Source organism: Hetaerina americana, unplaced genomic scaffold (assembly GCF_022747635.1).
Source record: "Hetaerina americana unplaced genomic scaffold, ioHetAmer1.1.p SCAF_4, whole genome shotgun sequence".
Lineage (NCBI taxonomy): Eukaryota > Metazoa > Arthropoda > Insecta > Odonata > Calopterygidae > Hetaerina > Hetaerina americana.
In genome coordinates, this window is record NW_027286985.1 from 65,485,949 (window position 1) to 65,508,182 (window position 22,234).

Below are 22,234 nucleotides of genomic sequence, written 5' to 3' on the forward strand. Positions count from 1 at the left end.
TTCCACATAATTAATGATTTCCATTTGAGCACTAAATCCCAGCGACATCTTTTGAGTTGTTGTCACAGGTTACATGTCACAGGTTACATCCAATCTTACATTAAATAATTGAACAAATTCTTGAACTAACAAAGGATTAGTAGGCCTCAGGGTGTAATAGTTGACTGAGGAGTTTTAAAATGTGAGTTTATAATACAACAATTTTGAAGTGTAAGAATCATTTGCCTGGACCAGGATTCGAACCTTAATCCCTCAGTATCTACCGGAGTACTTCAGCCAGTTAAGCTACTACGGCATCCTCTTACAATCTGAAATAATTTTTCTGGAAGGCACAGCACTAGAGTAATTGATAAGTCATAAATATCAACTGATTGGATAGAAACATGTAACTTAAACATTTATATTAAAATGTGCTCAGAAGAAATGCAAGAGAAATGTTAAGATGGAAAAATACTATGGGTTGGAATAATGATTTTTCATTTACACACTTCTTTTGGTACTTCTGGACACTATATTTTCAGAAAGTGCTGCAATATTTCCACCACTTTCCAAGAACATCAGTTTTGCTTTCACTGAAATGTTTGTCAGCAATGAATGCTAGACTTATCCTGGGTAAATTTTTGCAAAACGTGATCTGCAAGTATCACAACCAGAAAAGAACTGAAGAGACATAACATGATCGTTAACATATTTTTAAATTTTTACTACATTCAATCACATGGAGAAAATACCGGACCATAGAAATATGAAAACTCAACATTTGTGTACATTCAGGGTACAAAAATTGGAAATTTGCCTGAAGCATAAGGTGAGAGAATTTATTATTTCAAGAACAAATTCAATTAACAGCCAGAGAAATGCCACAACAGTTACTTCAACAGAGAGTCACCTGCTGACAGGTACCAAAATGAAATAATTCCAGAGTGCTGAAGTCGTTTGCCTTGATTGGGATTTGCCTTTGTGCTTAAATGTTGGCTTTAACGTCATGGGTTGTAGTGCACTGCACTTGACTAGCATCAATGTGTGCACATTAATCGGTCACAATAACTTGTTAGTTTAAAACTCCTAAAAATTCACAGTATTAGAGGACACCTTGGAAGCTTAACTGGCTGAGTGTTACTAGGCCAGATATCAAGGGATCCAAGCTCTAATTCAGGTCAAGGCAAATGGCATTTACACTTTGAAATCCATGGATATCTAGAACAGTTGAAATTTATTGTTACAGTCAATGTAATGATTGCTTTGAGAATGAAAATACTGTTACACAAAGTGTTAGGATAATACGAGGGTCATCCGGAAAGTAGTACCCGTTCGTGCCGCATGAAGTGCTGACGACGCGAGTAGCCGCTGGACGAGGTCAGATAGCTTCAGTGGCTTGTCTGCCTTCTCTGAGCCAAGTTGCGTGACGCTAGCATTGCCTGTGTTGTTTCTGTGATTGTTTACAATGTTTAAAAAAATTGAGAACGCCGCCAGTTGTGAAGTGAGGGCAGTGATTAAATTCCTCAATGCAAGAAACGTTCGCCCATGTGATATTCATCGCCAATTAAAGGAGGTGTATGGAGACAATGTAATGGACGAGTCGTCTGTTCGGCGGTGGTGTCGCAACTTCAACATGGGGAGGGGGAACACACACGACGATGAGCGTTCGGAGAGACCGTCTGTCATTACAGACCAACTGGTGAGCTCAGTTGACGAATTCGTGAGGAACGATCGGCGCGTCACAATTGATGACATCTGTGAGCATTTTCCCAATGTTTCTCGAACAATTGTTCATGAAATTGTTAAACACCATCTGCATTATGCAAAAATTTGTGCAAGATGGGTCCCTCGCGTATCTCAATGAGCTGGCGGCGAAGGACTATGCAGCAGGAATACAGAAACTTGTCACACGTTATGACAAATGCCTTAATTTGCTTGGAGATTATGTTGAGAAGTAGTTTAAAGTATCCTCTTTCAAATAAAATTTTTTATGTTTGTTAATATTTACTTTTGTGTCTTTATTTCACGAACGGGTACTACTTTCCGGATGACCCTCGTACTTTAGAAATAGGTTGCTAATATTTTAAATAAACATATTTAATGGTGCACCTCTTCAATCAGCTTAAACAATCACAACAAGGAAAGTGTCAATCCATACTCACCCATCGCTCTTCCTGTATGAGCAACTGCTCGCCCTGTGCTTGTCATGGCCTGGTTTAGCTTCCTGCCTCCTTCTGTGCTCTGCATTGTGCTGTAATTGAGAGAAAGCACAGGGTGTAAGCAGAGCTACATCATAACCATCATCAGAACAGGCACTATTGCATGGTACATCTCAAAATATTAGCAGTAGTGGCTTGCCATTTAAGGTTACTTTCCATCATTGTTTTAATTCATACAAAATAATCTAAGCTTGAGAATCCATAAAAAAAAACAGAGTGAAAACTGCCTAAGATGGAATCACAGAGGTTTGAAGTACTGGATAAGAAAAACAAAACCAGTGTGAGATATTAACTTTCATATGCATTTCATTGTTACAGTACTTCACTCAAGATAGAATTTTTTCAGGTATTTCATCTTCCTGGGAAACAACAGGTGGCACAATGAAAGAAACCTACCCTAATTTGTGAATTTCATATACTGTTAGGTTCAGTATAAGATGAAAACCTGCGATTTTGTACATCTGTCAACACTCTTTGTACTCATACATATTCATTTTAAAACGATTGTCATAATATAGCTCTTTTTTATATTATTCAGAACTCAAATGTAATTATTTCTTCATTGAATGTATTTGATGATGGGTTATTTGGAAGAAAGGACTGCCAGTCTCATTCTCGCCCAAACATAGCCAAATTTTTATTATAACACTATCCACCCTTATCAAATCAACCTCCAGGGCTCATTACTGTGGTAACTGTTAGTGTCCATATAACAGCAACACACTTTTAAAAACATTGTAATATCGAATTCAAACCCTCCCCGGACTACAACCTTGACGTGGTGGAAGGGCTTGTGCGTTCCGATGACCCCTAGAGCTGTGCTGGCGGGAGTAATAAAAATTGCTCCTGGTAGGGTCACCCATGCCAGATAGGTCGAAGGTTAGGAGCCAGACGAAAGGTAGTCCACGCAGCGTCTGTTCCTCAGTGAGGCGGCTGCAATGGCGTCTGACCCCAGTGGGGCGGCCAGTAAGTGATGGTGTCACATTAAAAACACTATTAAGGAAGGCAACGGGAAACCACCTCAATTATCATTCCCAAGAAAAATATGATGAACAATAGATATATTTTGAGTCCTGGCAACCATGGGGCTCGGCCCAATCGGCCGTGTGTCGTGCCCGGCAGCGGGGGAGGCAAGGCTTCCGCGGTCGTCATCCCACGAAACCCTTGCAAGGGAAAACCAGCGGCAGCAGGACAGAAGATGCAGGAGAAGAAGACCAAATTAGTTAGAATAGGAACGTGGAATGTTAGGACAATGATGAGGACAGGGAAATTGGAGAATGTTAAGCGAGAGATGGAAAGGGGAAATATAGATATTTTAGGTCTATGCGAGGTGAGATGGAAAGATAGCGGGGATTACTGGAGTGATAAGTATAGAATAATATACTAATATAATATAGGTGGGGAAGAGAGTCAACGAGGGGTTGCCATAGTATTAAATGAAGAGGTAGGAAGAAGCGTAGTCAACATAGAGCAGGTAACGGATAGAATACTACTAGTGGAGATAAAAGCAGAACCGACGAACTTAGTTATTATTCAGGTATACATGCCACCGGGCAACAATAAGGAAGAAGAGGTCGATAGGATATAAGATCAGTTAGAGGACACGATCGCGTGTGTTCCTGCAGGGAAACATTTGATAGTGATGGGGGATTGGAATGCGACGGTAGGCGAAGAAAGAGATGGTGATGAGGTGGGGGACTACGGTTTAGGCACGAGGAATGACCGCGGGGAGAAAGCAGTTGAGTTCTGCAGGAGACAGGGGTTAGTCATCACCAACACTTGGTTTAGACACCACAAAAGACGCAGGTATACATGGAAAATGCCAGGTGACTCAGGAAGATATCAGCTAGATTATATCCTGGTTAGACACAGGTTTAGGAACAGTGTGATAAATTCCCACTGCTTCCCGGGAGCGGATGCGGACTCAGACCACAATTTAGTTGTTATGAAATGTAGCGTACGTTTCAAAAAGATAAGGCAGGGGCGGCGAGTTAGAAAATGGAATGTAGAAGTATTAAATGGGTTGAAAAGGAAGGAATACAAAAAGAAAAGAAAATCATGGAGGATGGTAAAGGGCTTAGTACTATCGAAGAAAAATGGGAAATGATCAAGAAAGGGTTGTCTAAAGCCGCAAAAGACACTATTGGAACCGTTAACGCTAAGAGGACTAGGAAACCATGGATCACGGATGAGATGATTACAAAGATGGATGAGCGGCAAAAAAGGAAGAATATAAATACAGAATTAGGCAAAATGAAGTACAAAGAATTGAACAATAAATTGAGGTGGGCAACAAATAAAGCAAAAGAAACATGGTGGAAGACGCAGTGCGAGGATATGGAAAGTCTGCAGAGGAAGGGTGAAATCGGTGCGCTCTACAGCAAAGTTAAATCGTTATCGGGAAGTAAGAAAGGAAGAGCTATGCTAACAGTTAGAGATAAGGCGGGTAAGGTAATAGTTGACGCAGGAAAGATCCAAGAGAGATGGAAGGAGTATATAGAAGAACTGTATAGTAAAGAACTCAGACCAACAAAGTTAGACATTGAAAAAGAAAATGACGTAGAGGAAGACAGCTTAGGTCCAGGCATACTAGACAATGAGATAGAAAGGGCATTAAGGGAGATGAAACTAAATAAGGCCGTGGGGGTAGATAACATTCCCGTGGAACTTTTAAAATGCTTAGGAAAAAATGGGAGGAAGAGGCTATATGGGCTGATCCGTAGTATTTATGAGGAGGGAATCTGGCCGGAAGACTTTGTGAGATCAGTTTTAGTTCCTATTCCGAAAAAGGTAAAGGCCACGTCATGTGAGGACTATAGGACAATTAGTTTGATATCCCACACAGCTAAAGTTGTTCTCAGGATCATAAACAAAAGGATAGAGAGTAGGGCAAATGATTACTTAGGGGATGATCAGTTTGGGTTTAGGAAGGGGAGAGGTACGCGTGATGCCATTGCAGTAATGAGATTATTAATCGAGAGGAATATAGAACACAACCAGGAGGTATTTGCCTGTTTCGTAGATTTCGAAAAAGCGTTTGATAGAGTGAATTGGGAAAAACTAATGAGTATATTGCAGAAGATAGGAATAGATTGGAGGGAAAGGAGGCTAATCCGCAACATGTACATGTCTCAGACTGCTCAAGTACGAGTGGGAAACGGGGAGTCAGGATGGGCAGTGTTAGGAAGGGGTGTAAGGCAGGGTTGCCCATTATCACCGTTGCTGTTCAACCTGTATGCAGAGGAAATGATCAAAGAGGCATGGGAAGAACTCGAGGTAGGAATGAAAGTGGGTGGGAAATTCGTGAAATCAGTTAGGTTTGCTGATGACCAAGCTTTAGTTTGTCAGTCAGCCAAGGGGCTGCAGGCATTGCTGAGTGAATTGGAAATTCAGTGCGACAGGTATGGGATGAGAATCAATATTAATAAAACAAAGGTTATGTGATTTTGTACAAAGAAAAAGGCCAAGCTTAACATTAAAATAGGAGGGCAAGAACTAGAGCAGGTAGAACTGTTTACGTATCTCGGCAGTGTTTTGGACCAACAAGGTCAAAGTAGTAGGGACGTAAGGAGAAGAATTGCACTAGGCAAAGAGGCTTTCACAGGGAGGAGGGAGTTGATGACAGGGACGTTGAGTAAGGACGTTAAGAAAAGACTCGTAAAAACTTTGATATGGAGCGTAGCTATGTACGGCGCGGAAACGTGGTCATTGAAACAGGAGGATAGACGTAGATTGGAGGCTTTTGAAATGTGGGTGTGGCGAAGAATGGAGAAGGTAAAATGGACCGAGAAGAAAACAAACGAGGAAGTACTTGGTATGGTGGGCGAAGAGAGGGGTTTGTTGGGAGAAATCCTATGGCGGCAGGAAAAGTGGATGAAGGGGGTATTGGCTGGCAGTAGGATGTTGATGACTGTGATTGAGATGAGAATGTTAGGCAAACGAGGAAAGGGAAGGAACAGGATAGGGATGTTGGACGGGATGAAGGGAGGAAGAAAGTACTCAGAGATGAAGAGGGAACTGATATAGAGTAGGATGATGGATTTTGTGTTTTGTCAGGAGTAATAAAATATTCATTTGGTAGTTGTTTCCATCCAAAAACCTACCTTAACCGGTAGATTACCTTAAAAAAAAAATCGAATTTAAATGAATGAATTGAGAATAACCTCAGATGTTCCTACTGGTAGCCACATCATATTTATCACTTAATATCTTAATAAATTACATTAAAACCTGAGTACATATTTATCTTTGTTTAAATTGATTTATTAAGTTATTTAGGAAAATCGACCAAGGACTGTTATTAACTTCAGACAAAATTTCATTATTGCCTAGTGGTTTGATGAAAACCACCTCTCTATAAATTTATCCAAATGCAAGAAGATAATCACTTTTTTATTAAATTAGCAATCCAATAATTTTTCCTAAAGAGTGAAAATGCTCCTTATTCAATAGTCCCACCAAAAAAAAAGATTGTGGACCTCAGGATTTTATTCTGTTTTAATTTAAGATTCCAAAGAACACAATGAGGATTACTGTTCCATCTTCTAAAATGCCTTCTTTTATCTATCGAAATACAGTGACGATTTAAGGAATTAAAACTTTAAAAATATTGTATAATGAAACTGCAGGAGTCATCACGAAGCAATCACTTATATCAGAATGATTTAGCTTTATACTGCTCAAGCATGGATAATGAGCTTGCTGCACAGTGATGCTACTTTCAGTGTGATATCAAGATATTTATTAAACTCAATAGTTCAACATTGGTTTCAATAAAACAAAAACTGATAACCTATATATAGTTGTTCACTTTTGTAGTACCATTATTTTCTTATTTCACTTGGCTCAATATTGTCCTCTTTTGTCAACCCACAAGTGGCTTTGATTAAAATTTGAAATTCTTTATAATAAGGGATAATATAATATATTATCCCTTAAGAATGACCGGGCTACTTTCTCAAGTGAGTGTAACATAAAGCTGGGTTTAACTGAACCAGCCCCAATGGATTCACCTGCTACAGCATTGATTTTCGAGATTTTCTTACAAAATAATCTAACAGCAAGTGCACCATTCCAACACAAAGTAAATGTTAAGCTAAAAACTTGACAGATCAATCTACCCAAAGTTTTTATGTATAGCTAACACATTGTGATTAGAGCATCAAAAGGTTTTTTTTAAGTTTGTTGATTCCAAACCCAGATACTTTGATTCAATTTTTTTGGGAACCTAGAAGTTAAAAATTAGGTTTCACTCAAACCAGGAAATAAAGGGATAACTTTAAAATATTGACTACGGAGGGCATAAATTAGAACAGTTTGAACAATTTATAAACCGATTTGGAATTATTTCGTATTAAAGCCTACGATTCCACTATTCACAGATTGTTCATGCCTCCTGTTGGCAGTCTAATACAGATTTGGTTTAAAAAAGCTCAAATAGCACCAATTTATACCTTAACCTGACTAAAAAGTTCATCAATTTATTACATCAATATACGTCACAGAATAAAATTTATTGATAAAACAATGGTAACTTACTGATACAACCAAAGTCTCACATCGAAAACAGACAGCTGAAAGTGGTATGAACAAGTTTTTGCGTTGTGTTGATTCCTTAATTTCCACTAAAATTTGGCTTAAATGAATTACAGATTACTTATTTAGCCATATAAATGTCGATTTAATGAGGTATAAAAAATGTCAGCTTTTGATCCCTAAAAATCATGGGAAGTAGTTCATTAAAGCTAAACCACTATCACTTCAATTAATGCTCATTTTACAAACGGATCAACTATGCATGAATACTAATTTTGGCATCCTGTACATAAGCACCCCAAGTGGCTTTCATTAGAAAGGTTTTCGATCCAGAGCAAAGGTAAGTGCCATCAGGTTGAGAGAGGAGGACAGAAAGACTTCTGTGAGAGGTTTAGTTCGATCTATGCATGTGGAAAGGAATGTGAAAGAAATCACATACCCAATAGAATTGGCTGGTATGTCACAGAATAAAATTTATTAACATAATAATGGTAACTTACTGAGACAACCGAAGTTTCATATCCGAAACAGACAGCTGCCCTGAGAAAGGGTGACCTGGAGGCATTTTCAGTATAGCATTGTGCATACCACTTTCCCACAGCTTGTAGCTATGTGTCGTTTTCCAAGCTGCCATGAAACTAGAGTTGAAATATTCATGTTCCTTACACCCATCTAGAATTCAAGGGAGAAAAAAACACATAATAAATTATGCTCAAAATTATTTTGATTGTCAACCAATCAAGAAAGTGGTAATTACTTATTATGTTACATAGCTAACATATACAACCATCTGTATACTTTAGAAATAATTGGTAATTATGAGGAGGCTTTATATTTTTATGAAAAAATATTTGTTTTTCAATATTCAAGTTGTTCCCTACAATGTAATCCCCCCCCAGATATAATACACTTGTGCCAATGCTTTTCCCAATCCTTGAAGCAAATCTGATAAGCACTTTTCTTATGTCCTCAATTGTTGCAAATCTCCATCCTTTCATAGGCTTCTTCTGCTTTGGGAACAGGAAAAAGTCGCAGGGGGCCAAATCCAGTCAATATGGTGGCTGAGGCATGATTGTGGTGTTGTTTTTGGTCAAAAAATCTCTCACAAGCAACAATGAGTGAACGGGTGCATTATCGTGACACAAAAGCCATGAATTGTTTCTCCACAATTTCTGATGTTTTTTTCACATTGCTTCTAGCAAACGGCACATAACTTTAACTTAATACTCCTTATTCACCTTGCGGTAAAAACTCCAGAAGCACTATGCCATGGTAATTGAAGAAAACAGTGAGCAAAACCTTGACATTTGATCGAACTTAGCATGCTTTTTTCGGTCTTGGTTTTCCTAGGGACGATTGGGCTTTGGTTTTGACGTCATCACCATATACCCATGATTCATCACCATCACCAAACACATCTAACATTTGTATCTGTCAATAACAAACTAAATATGATATATTGTTGAAACTGTAAACAAATGTTTGGGACATTTGTACCAACACAACAAAACAAAAAAATTGAAAATCATATGTATGTTGCCCGTGAAATTTGAAAAGTCACCTTACTTTTTGAACACATCTCGTATCTATTATTATTTTCCACTGCCTATCACAAAAGAAGTTTTGAGAGCAGTGGTGCTGTTACAATAAATGATGAATAGAAATATGATTTCTTCATAATGTATAAATGAAACTATTCAATATTTAACTGCATAATGTTATGAGAAGGCATTTTGAAATTGTCAGAATCAAACAACTAGATCGTGGCTTCAAATTTCATGGAACATGTATTTCAATTTATTCACCCTAAAAAGCATGCGAAGTCCTACATTTTTGGCTAGGGACTTTTCCTAGTTTTGAATTACATAATATTTTGAATTATGAAAAGCATTCTATTTCGAAGGCCTTATTTTTTTTCTGACAAACTAATTACACCTGGAAGTTGAAACTTCGGTTACTTCCCAACATAATCTTCCTGTAGACATACAAATTTTTCACAACCAATGCGAAGAATGGCTGCCGATGGGACGTTAAAGCATATGAGTGGATAAAAAAGATGATCATGCTGTTCTTGCACAATGGAAAATGTCATTTTGAGAATTACAATGTTTTTCAATAGTTGCGGTACTCCAGGGGCAGAACATTGGAGTACTGCCCGCAGGGTGCAGTTTCGATTCTTGGGCAAACCTCTCTGGGCACCCTAAGCTCTTCCCAAGCTGTGTGATTTTTCCGGTACTAGATCTTCCTGGGAAACCATAACTGAAGCAGAGATAGGCACTGGCCATGAACTTCACATGCCATCGGGTACTGGGTGAACTCTACCATAACGTACCACTTTTCACTACAGCAGCAGCCATATAACCCTAGTGCACTGTATGGTACAGTCATCTATGCCAAGAATGCATTAGGAGTGCTTGCATATTTTAAGCGCAACCATATCTCTTTTATTTACTCCCAGGCCTAAGAAATATCTGACAAAGCTTGAATGCACCTCATCAGCGTGATCAAAACAATGAGATTCTACAGAACAGGAAAATATTAGCATCAGCCTCTTAGATCATAATACAAGATGACATGCTTCTAGTTTTTGGAAATTATGATTTCCCTCATTTTATATTTTCCTACAGAACAGACTTTTTTCCCCACAAAAACAAAGGAGGGCATGATTAATAAATACTCTATATTAATAAATAAAAATTTGAGTCACTCCTTATCAATAGAAACGTGTCGACATTAAACAAACACTGATGCAAGTTACCGAATGATAGGTAATGTAAGATTAGTCCAATAATAATGACTACTTTACAAGGCCAATTGCAACTGAATAATCATAATTTATATTAATAATTAGATAGTTATGCACCACAATATACATCCAGGCAGCTGGTGGAACACATGTGATAATTTCAGTGGCATCATACGAGAGAAAACTCCCAATCCCGGTAAGAAATAAAAAGGAAGAGGTAAGAATTCAAGAGTATTATGCAAAATGCTAAGTTACATACTATTTGCAAACCTTAGTAAATGATCTTCCCTACCCATACCTAAATAATTACACTTTTGACTGTCTGATTGTGTAAAGGACTAACTCCAATGAAAAAAAATGTTTCTTAAAACTAATGACACTTGCCTTTAAGCTTAACTTAGACAAAAAAAATACAGAATTCAATTACCTTCCAGTAATGATGTTCTAAGGAGACACACTAAATAAAGGCGGAACTGTGCGCGAATCCACTCATCCCCTCCTTCCCAGGCAACGCTATCTAAGAAAACACCTTTCTTCTCCTCAGATACTTGCCGCACGATGTAATCAGCAAAACGTAAGTCTTGTGTAGTTAAATGCAGCTGCCTGCGTAGTTCCAAATCCTGGGTCTCAATCCTCATATCATCAATCTGAAATAAGTCATTTGGAGTTAGTCAGAGATTAGTTAGTAGTAGTTCGAGTAGGTAGTTAGTAATTATATGTTAGTTGATTTGAAACCATAGATGAATTAATCACAAAAGAAGGGAGTGTTCTAGCATTACCAATATCAATAAAAGCCAGTGTCTGGTGTCTTCTACTGGGAATGTTATGGGTAAATTACTTTTTGGTCTTACGGGAACGTTGTATCAGCATGTTGCACACAGAACAGTAAATAGAATATACTGGATAATTTCCGCAGCCATATCAATCACAAGAGGCCACATTTCAAAGCAATAGCCTCGATGATGCACCATGATAATGTATGGCTACATATTACAAAGGCTGCTGAATTAATATCATATGAAAATCAATGTGAAAATCAAAAAGAGACATTTTTCCTATAGTCCACAACTAGCCATATGCTATTCCCTTTGTGGAACAAAAATGAGGAGAACCTTTGCAAAGTGCTTACCACCATCAGAAGCAAGCATCAGTAAATTATGTAATAACTTTCAATGGCTGTCGCTGAAAGTATCCTTCAAATCAATTAAGCTTGAGCCACATATGCATCACACATTAAGCTAACAATGTAACAAAAAATTAAATTGTTGATGATTAAGTATACAAATAAAAATTTTATTATAACATTTTATCAAACAACTCTCATTCAATAAGGAAATAAAAAAGACAAATATTACTCAATGATTCTGGATCACAGATGTTTCTTACATAATAAGCAACTCATAATTGAAGCTTTCCATTATTACTATATTGTTAATGTACTTAACGATGAACATTCAAACAATCATTTACAGTATTTTAGGTGAGAAATAGTGATAGGGAACTTTCTTAAAGTTGAATAATAAACAGAATCCTAATAAATAGTCAGTTCAAATGGTAAGAGGAAGGTAATTGGCTGCTTTTTACGATGGAAATCCCAGAAAAGACGAAAGAAAGAAGAAAAGAATGCCCATTTTAACCTCTATCCTCTGAAAACTCTTTTCCTTACCTTTCAAAAATTTTAAATAATAAGAATAATTAAACAAAGAAATAATTAGTAAAAAACTTATCATATAACACAATTATGAAGAAAAATTATTTTAAAAATCTAAAACATCGGTTAATATATACACAATAGAATTGATGCCACCAAACATTATAATTAGCTAATTATTGCAATCATTCCCTGGACTCAATTTGCTCTGTAAACTGCCTGCAGTTTTAGCATATGAAATGGGTTAAAAAAAACAGAAAGGTATATTAATCAAAACATTATCACTATTTGAAGGTCCCACCAAGTTCTTAAGGTGAAACAGGTGTTTTCTAAATAAAGTGAACCAAGAATGTCTTTAACTTCCAATTAAATATTCCTGCAGTACACATTTGGTCCATTTTCATTGATCATTACATTACACACTGTGTAGTTAATATTTTGACTTGTTTACATCATATAAAAGTTATAAAAACAAAATGAGATCTAATAACTGTAACTTATATCCCAAAACTGTAATCTGAAATAATTAATTGCATACATTTATCATACAATAATACTATTTATTGGCTTTATATATAGTACTATAACACATTGATAGCATAAAAAAAACACTTTCAACTTCTTAATCCTTTTTTATATTATTTTAAATTATGAAGAATTACTTATGTACTAACCTCAATAATTACATCAGCAACTTGTTTCTTCTGCTTGAAGAGAACATTAGTTGCCCCGATAACATATCCGCGAACTTTAACATCACTTAGGAGATCAAGATAGGGTAGAGAAAGATATGGATGGCACAAATAACCCTGGAATAACATGGATAAAAAATATAAAATCAACTTGGTAGCAATCATTGTTGAATATATAGCAAATAATTACAGGAAAATATGAAGCATTCCTCTGGTAAAAAGCAAAAAAAAAAACTGCAGCAGATGCCTAGACAGATGTTTAAGAAAGTCATTCTCTTATGTGCATTTAAAATTCAGGAATTTTACACAACAACACTCATTCACCTTGCCTGGGACTTGAGCATAGATCCCTTGATTTCCACCCAAGCACTTTAACCAACAAAGCTACTCATGTGTCCTCTTATAAAAGAAATTTCTGTTCTTGAGAACGATTTTCAATAGTTCAAAGAGATGTTTCAATTATATAGAAGATTGAATGTCTTGACACAGCAAAGAAGTCATCAGTAAAAAAAATATGGTGTACCAACCTAATGCTAAAAGACTGGGTTGAGTAACTAAAGAGTTGGTTGGATAACTATGTTACAATTTATTATGAACTTGTGATGGATGCAATGCAAGATACAATGGCAAAACAGATTTTTTGTGCACATTTGAATTTGGCACCATTTTCTTAGTCTATGAATACTGTTTATGTCACAATAAATGACAGGAATGAAGAAAAACAGCACAGCTGAACATTTTCACTTGGACAAATACCCAATATTTTTATATCATCAAATTACAAATTCCAAAGAAACTGTGGGAGATGCCGCAACAGTAACTTTTAAGCATCATCAAATTAATTACAAATATTAAATGAAGTTATGAAACTCGTTTGTGTTGACAAATGGATGGGTTTACAGGGCTATCAAAAGTGAATATTGAAATTAGCAACAATCATGAGAATTTTGGTACTTTTCGAAGAGTGAAATCAGGGATATTACTCAATCCATAATTTCAAAAATCAATTTTTTACCTATTTAGGCATGAAAAACATAATATGAATACGGAGAAAACAATTTAGAAGTGCACCCAATAGTTAATAGTATGGAATTATCAATATATGCCAAATACACATACATACATTGCCATATTTACCTCAAAGTTGATATTTATCGACAAAAACTCAAGAAAAACATAAAAATCTGAATGTTGACAAATGGACATTGCAGAAAAAGGAATGAATTAATAGCATGAATCAAATGGTACCTGAGTGAAGAGGGCCAAGGGGCATCCACACTCCTCAGTAGTGAGTTGTGCAACGACTGGCAGGCTAGGCTGCAATGGAGCAATTTCGCTGTTCCCTTCCACTGCTTTCTCCTGGGAATTTGACCTTGCCAAGCCAAGAACTTCTCTTTCTTCCACAGGATTTTCCACCTTTTCAGGACTTGGAGACTTATCGCGTCCTGCTGCCCAATAGTTGATTGCCCCGGTAATACGGCCCTTCAAATTTGGGACTATGTTTAATGCCTGTGTGGTCAAGGTACCAGGGATGGGCATATCACTTTGTGAGTCATGGACTTCCTCTGAGGACATTTCAGTAGCATCAAGACCAACATCAATATCTATTGGTGTGGATCCATTCATGGCCTATAAATAAAACAATTTTCACTGAGAACACAGGCCATTTTTAAAAGTCAAGGAAACTGCCAGAGATGCCTCAACAGTAACTTTCAACAGATTCATTTGCTAACAATCATTACAATGCAACAATTTCAAGACTTCAAAATCATTTGCCTTAACTGGGATTCAAACCTGGATTCCTTGATATGCCTCAATAGTAGATTGTCCCAGTAATGCCCCCTGATCAAGGGATTTGGGTTCGGATACTGGTTAAAGTAAATCATTTTTACACTTTGAAATTTTAGCATTGCAGGGCCTTTTTTACATTATGTAAATAGGTTATGGTGACATCTTACAAATTGCCATCGCTAAACCCACGCCAAATTTCATCAGTTCCTATTTCCAGCCAAGGTTCAAGTAGTCTCGAAGCCCTAAGCTATGTTTTGAGTCAAGTTTGAAGTTGAACTTCAAGTGTTTACAAGAATGCTAAGTCAATCTGAGTTTATTATGCTTTCATTCTCATCTTGCAACATCTGAAATACATATTTGTAGACAATAATTTTTTCAGTAGTACTACACGTGATAGATATATGTGCATTCCTTCACAGTGATCCCCGAGTTCACATTATATATTAATTCTATGAAAAACTAAGTAAAGAAGAGGTTTACAGTACTTTCTTCAACAAAATAGAACAAAAACAAGGTTAGTGACTTACTTGATAAACTTTCTCAAATAAATCACTGAATTGGACCATGAAGCTTTTATTTCAACTTAAGTTTTTATCAGTTTTTTCTAGAGGCCTTTGATTTTAATTTTTTATCTCAATATTCTAGGAATCAACCCATCATTCTGATTCTTTCTTCAATGATGCAGGAAATATGCTGGACAATATATTCTGCAGTTAGAAAATAAATGACATAAAACTGCATAAATATTTTTAGAAGAACGAAATTTCTCCATCAACCAGTGTAAGGAAATTGAATGAGTGTGATCACAGTCTCGGGGTAGGATAGAGAAAAACCACATACATGTTTAATGAAAATACAAGAAAGAGGTTTTAAGTTAAAATAAAGAGCCTCTAAAATGCTTATAATAAAGGTAGAAATGCTTCTTTGACATAATGCAAGTAAATGAAATTTTGATGGGCTATTCTGATGACAATACAGAGAAAAGTCATGCCTTTAAATGCAACCAATATTTGTATTCCTGGAAGTGTGATAAATTCCATGAAACACAATTGTGCAGAATTACTTTTTATCATTCCCATCTCAACTTCTCCAGCTGATTATTTGTTCTTTTGTCTATGAAAATACATTAGCTTCATTATGACCAAAGCCAATAATGTCTATCATCACATGTGTTACTGAGTAATGAAAATTCACTTCTAGACAAACTTGGTGTCATACTGATCTTTAAAGATGATATCATTGAAATTTTCATTACAAAGAAGTGGGGCACTGAGTTGTCTGGCAAGGAGTAAAAACAGAATTAAGTAATTCTTATTTTCTCAAACACTTGATTGCAGCTTATTACTTTTACTTAAAACTAAGAGTTATATTAGGAAACGGGACATAGCAGTCTGGTGGAAAAAATCTCAGCTACTGACTGGAGGGGCCTGGTTCGACCCCATGCACGCCTCTGCACACCCTCATCTTCACCCATTTAAGCAAGCCGTGTGAATTTTCAGGTACCAGATCTTACTGGGAAACCATAGGCGACACAGCTGAAGGAACTGGCCCCCTTTAATACTTTGATGTGTGAATTTCACAAACTGATAGGCTAATACTAGGTGACTTCCAAATTTACTGATTAAACCAACCATCAGACTGGTTTGATAGACGAGTAGGGACAATAGGAACAATGTTTTTCATTGGCTCAAAATGCTGATATGGGATAGGCATTAAATGATTTTATCATGGCTACTTAATAGAAAGATTCCTTTGGACAAAAAGTGGGAAATAAGGTTTGAGGCTAAACCTTTGGGTGCAAAGAGTCACATTACACTCAGCTTTAAACTGATCAGCTGAGAAATTGTCAGTAAAAGATGTGACTTGCAGGAATCAATTCATACTGGCAATGAAAATACTTGATTATTCCACAAACGTTTTTTTAAATGACACAGGTTTCGATGCTAAATGCCAAAATGACCTGAAGCAAGTCAAAACCAGGGCTGTTTGGCTCAAAATATTTGTGGAATAACCAAGTCTTTTCATTATTAGAGCACATGGTTAACTGGAGTCTTGCTCAGCCTTAGACTTCTTCTAGATATTAACACCACTTTACCTAGCATACTTTCTCACTGAAAATGGTCACCTACAGCAAAAAATGCACACAATGAATATTTCCTTACCTAAATTGTTTTAAATTAACATTAAGGAGGCAAATTCTAAGTGAAATGGACACTCAAAAGTTAAATTTTCAGTCTGGTTGGATTTTGATGCATATTGCAACTTTTCTTTTAAGAAGGATGCCAATAAGTTAATATCCACAGCATGACGTAAAAAGATAGAGAGAGTGAAGTACCGCATGGAACTCTTTCAAGAGGAATGAGAAATTATGTTTCAGCCAGTATTTTCTGTTGCAAAGCAATTCTACCCTGAGTATAAGAATTCACAATAAATATGAACCCCACCCTGATATCTCACTTTTCAAAAATTCCACAGTAAAGGTACAATTTTTACCTTGCCCTATTTAAATTGGTAGGCCCATCACACTCAAGGAGGCAGAACATTAGATGTATGATCAGGGACCGTAAGGCTTACAAGTTATTGGCAAATGACCTATGATAATGGAACATTTATGTAATAAATTGAGACAGGAAATTTAAGTTCAAATTACTGTACTTCTGGGGCCATAAGATGGACACTGGGGTATAAACAGGGCCTGATTTTTCGGGTTAGAATTTAAGACAAATACTTATCATCATCCGTTTTCATTATAAGCTTCGTTTCTGTCATTATTTTGATTTATCAAATTGTGCATTAAAAGCAACCATTTTCCATGGCTTTGATACTCTTAAGGTTTAATGCCTGTACATTCCATGTTTATTGGGAAAGATACAACGCAGGTATGCATTAGCAAAGGACAACTTCCCTGTTAGCACAATGTGCATTAATTTTGCAGCAGCACCACATGTGAGATACTTGTGCACCACTGTGACTTGCAAAATAGAGTGAATGATTGAACAGTGGTAAGCCATCAAATTTTGTGTTGGACTGGGAAAATTGGGTACAGAGATATTGGGTATGATTTGCCAAGGGTTCAAGGATGAAAGCATGTCACAAACTCCACTGTTTAAAGGGCATAAGCTCTTCAGAGATGGCTGAGAGAGTGTCGAGGAAGAGCCCCATGCTGGATGGCCATCGACGTCAAGAACCGACGACAACATGCGCATGAATAACTGAACTCAGACCATCGATTACGGGTGAGCATGATTGCAGATCCAATTGGCAATATTAAGATGACAGTACACGCTATTATCACTAAAAATCTGGCAATGCAAAAGATCTGTGCTAAACTAATCCTGAAGGTCTTGATGGATGACCAAAAGCACAGTCAAGTGTTTGCTTCTGAAAACCTTCTGCAATGGCATTGTGACGATTCCACAACCCTCTTACAGTCAGTCCCAACTTGGCACCAGCAGACTATTTCCTATTTCCAAAAGTAAAATCCTCCATCAAAAGACACCACTATGGGACCTTTAAGTGCCGTTAAAGAAGTTTCTGGGAGATTGGGATACTGGTGCAGTGGCTAGCATACTGGCTTTCCACCCAGAGAGAGTCAAATGCTGGAGACAGCAGGTTTCAAATCCTGGCGACAGATTTTTTTCAGTGGTATCCTGATCCATATTTGAGGTGCATTGTGAAGAGCACTTTGAGTGAAAATGCCTTCCATCCAATGGGACGTCAGACTGCAGACCCCTTGGTGCCTTTCAATAAGAGTAGGCTAATGCAGTTGGCAGGTTTCTCTCCACCCTTCCTCCTTTCCCATCCATACCTAAGGGTGCAAATGATCTCAGCTGTTGGTTTCCTCGCCTTTATCTACTCCTATCAAAGAAACTTTCATGCATACCCTTAAAGACCTTCTGAAATCCACCTACCAGGGAGCTTCGGGTCTTGGAAAAGCCACTGAGAAAAGTGTACTGGCACTCAAGGGATTTACTTTGAAGAATTTTCAGGTATTGTAGCAATATCTGAAATAAATTACGTTCCCAAAACTTTCCCAGATACTTTTCAAACAAACCTCGAATGGGGCAGGAAATATGGCACATGTCATGCATAACTTGTTATGGTATTTCACTAAAGTAATTTCACATGCAGAAACTTATACTAGGTACCTTATTTGATGATGCACCTTCTGCAGACTCTTGAATGATGTCTTTATTTTTCTCTTGATTCATATTCATACTTCCCTGGGCTTTTGCTGATGATAATTCTAACGTTGTGCATTCCTTGGCTTCAGAAACTGATTCTTTATTGTCTAAAACAGCATTAATACCGAGAGGTTTAGCATCATTATCCTCACTCCTTTCATTAGCTGTAGAAGATAGGGTGGTATTTGAGGTTCTGGAGAAAGAAAATTGAGGAAATATTTAACCAAGCCATTTCATTCTGGGTAATGCATCAAAGATATCTGATAACACACAATTCACATTTATCATTTTAAATGACTAATATTTCACTGCGAGTGATATATTGGAAATATATTTCCACAATGAAGAACAGACTTGATTTCAATATATACTATTGCTGAAAGACATCACAATATATGTTTTCAGAACCATGATGTTCAGTAAAATTAAAGTAACTGCATCAAGATACAACAATTTCAAAAAATAAAACTCGTCCTTCTCGACCAGGGTTCAAACCCAGATCCCTTGATATCCGGCTTAAAGCTCTAGCAAAAATAGCTACCAAAGCACCCTTTACACTCCACATCCCAGTCAAGGCGAGTAATCTTCACACTTTGGAATTGCTGCATTTTAATGTGCATTATCAGATGACTGCATTAAAGTTACTATAATGGCATCTTTCACAGTTCTTTAAAGCTAGTATATTGATTAGTAACCAAATCAACTAAAGAAAACTAGCAACTATAACAAAACAGCTGTGTAAAAACAAGTACACATTTATTATAAGGTCTCATTCAGGCAAGCTTCTCTGGGCACCTGCAGCTCCACTGAGCTGAGATTTTTTAGGTACCAGATATTCCTGGGAAACCGTTACCAGCACAGGGAGAGCAACTGGTCTCCTACCTTGATATGTGAATTTCACACGCCATACAGGGCTTATTACTGGGTGAACTCTACCATCACCTACCAAACCGACCTTTGGGTTGAATACTGTGTCCATGGTTGTTTTATATATTATGTACATATTTTTCTTTCCCATATTTCCTATTTTTTCTCAATTTTCATAGAATCAACCAACCCACAACATGGGATACCCATTGTACATGACTTTGGAGGTTACACTGAATTAAGCCAGAAATTAACAATGCAGTGTCATCCTGTGACCATAAAATTAACTTTGATACAACAATTGAATGACTTGTGTTGCCTGCAGTACACAAGATCTAAAAGAGAGGAGCTCTATTACGGAAAGTAAAATTGATTCATTTACAGGAGTTATAACTTGCAAGTGACCTGTGAGGAGGGGGCAACAATTTACTTTTATACAGCATTACATTTATGGGGCAAATAATACCTTGTTAACTCCACTTTCTCAATATCTTTCTTATCTTCCACATCAGTAGCGAAATCCGGAATTGGAGACATGGGTCGTGACGGCCTGAAACGATAATAATTAATTATTCCAATAAATCATATGCACAATAAATCTTTGACCATTCAATAATATTGTATTTATTTGTCATTAGATGGTATGTACAATCCACGACAGACATTGTTAAGTTTGAGTAAAAAAATTCATTTTAAAAAAAAGACATTAAACCTATGTGCATTCATGAGGGAAACAAAAAAGGCTAAGTAATGATGGTTACAAAAATGTTTAAATTAAAACACTGAATACTATTGCCAACTTTGGATTTCGAGAAGTTACAAACTTTTGGAAAGTTGATGTATTTCAAACTTGTATTTTTCAAAAAGTATATCAAAGTTTCAAAGCACTATATTTATCTTCAAGATAGAAATTTTATTAAAATTTCAAGATGCTGGGAAGAGGGATGGATAATTTGTACATGGATAAGTAAGAGTTTACTGGAGTTGATTTTAATTGCTTGATTGTGATTTCATTAAAGTCTTTATGGTTTAAGATAGCACGGGTACCAATGATACTGGTTGATAACTTGCCAAATTATTGATGCCACCTTTCTTGTGCATTAGAATAACTGTACAATTCCTTAAGATATTCACCAAATCTGAGATCTTCCTTTGTAATAACAGTCAATGGATATGCAATATATTCAATGGTTCCCTTCAGTTAATTATTAAAGAATCCATACGTGCATCCACTAATTGTGCTTTTAAACATCCAGATAGCTTTTACAGTATTATTTGGTGATACTAGTTCCACTGAAAAGCAGAGTGACTTACTTTATGATTTTGATACAATCCTCAGAATACACACCAGCTGTATTTACATGACCAAGGATATTAAAAATAGTAGGGATAAAATGATTGATTTAGTCTTTAGGTGATACAATGTTATTCATAGGATTGATATTCTTCTGGGCTTCACTTCTGGCCACTTGCCTGATATTGGTTATAAGAATTTGATATTTAAAATATGTTAACATTCCTTTTTTGCTGCTATTTTAGACAAATAAATTATTTTTAAATCTTGGTAATTAGTAGTTAACATTTGAGTTTAATTCACTGTCGGGGTTGAATGTCCAGCGATTTGCTGAAACATACAAATAAAGGACATTCCAAGAAAATATATCTCAAAACACAAGCAATCATTACAGGGTGAATTCATCCACAGAATAGAAAATATATTATTTCATCTCCACATTTGACAATATTAAAATATAAGACATGCCATACAAAAACAAAAAATGTAGAAATACATATTGAGAAATGTATTTCATCTCCATATTTGACAATATTAAAACATAAGACATGTCATACAAAAACAAAAAATGTACAAATACATATTGAGAAATGGCTACAGTAAAATTACCGCTTGTCATATCTTGACAAAAAATATTCATTTAGGTCAAAAAAAACAACTCTTGATTAAAATAGATTTCAACCTAGATTTAAATGTCTGATATGAGTTGGTTTCTTTTATGCCTGCTGGTAGATAATTATAAATTTTAATGCCAGCATTAAGGGGTCCTTTTTGAAACAAAGAAGTGGAATGCTGCATTATATGCACCTCCTTTCTTTGTTTTGTGATAAAACAATGGATACTCTCATTTTTTCTAAATGAAGACACATTTTCACGAAGATGATACACCCATGATACATGTACAAACATATTACATGTAAGATTTCAAGATTTATAAAATGAGGTCTACATGACTCTCTTTTTGGAATTTTGGTCATAAATCTAACAACTCTTTTTTGGATGATGAATAATTTGTCAACACCCATAGCAGACCCCCAAGAGATAATTCCACAATACACTTGAGATTGGAAATTACCTAAGTAGGCTTTTAAAACTGCTTGATCTACAACTTTTCCTAGGTTTCTTAGGGCATAAGAAATTCTGAAAAGTTTACTGCTTTAATGCCTAATATGGTCATTCCAGTTTAACTTTTGTCAATTATCAAACCTAAAAAGTTGGTACAGCTACCGTTCTTCAGAAGATTATCTTTATGTGAAGATCCATTTCAGGGGTTTCT

The 22,234-nt window shown here is 36.3% G+C and overlaps 1 protein-coding gene across 1 annotated transcript in view; it reads right to left on the reverse strand.

Moving 5' to 3' along the window:
- The window catches only part of LOC139692181 (late secretory pathway protein AVL9 homolog), a 35,777-nt gene that overhangs the window by 3,757 nt on the left and 9,786 nt on the right, over positions 1-22,234 (reverse strand). Inside the window, exons 5-11 of the mRNA XM_071590246.1 lie at positions 20,131-20,214; positions 18,762-18,990; positions 14,071-14,451; positions 12,805-12,939; positions 10,907-11,126; positions 8,234-8,405; positions 2,142-2,230 (exon numbers count right to left, since the gene is read on the reverse strand). Coding sequence (XP_071446347.1) covers positions 2,142-2,230; positions 8,234-8,405; positions 10,907-11,126; positions 12,805-12,939; positions 14,071-14,451; positions 18,762-18,990; positions 20,131-20,214 — 1,310 coding nt within the window. The remainder of the gene's footprint in view (positions 1-2,141; positions 2,231-8,233; positions 8,406-10,906; positions 11,127-12,804; positions 12,940-14,070; positions 14,452-18,761; positions 18,991-20,130; positions 20,215-22,234) is intronic.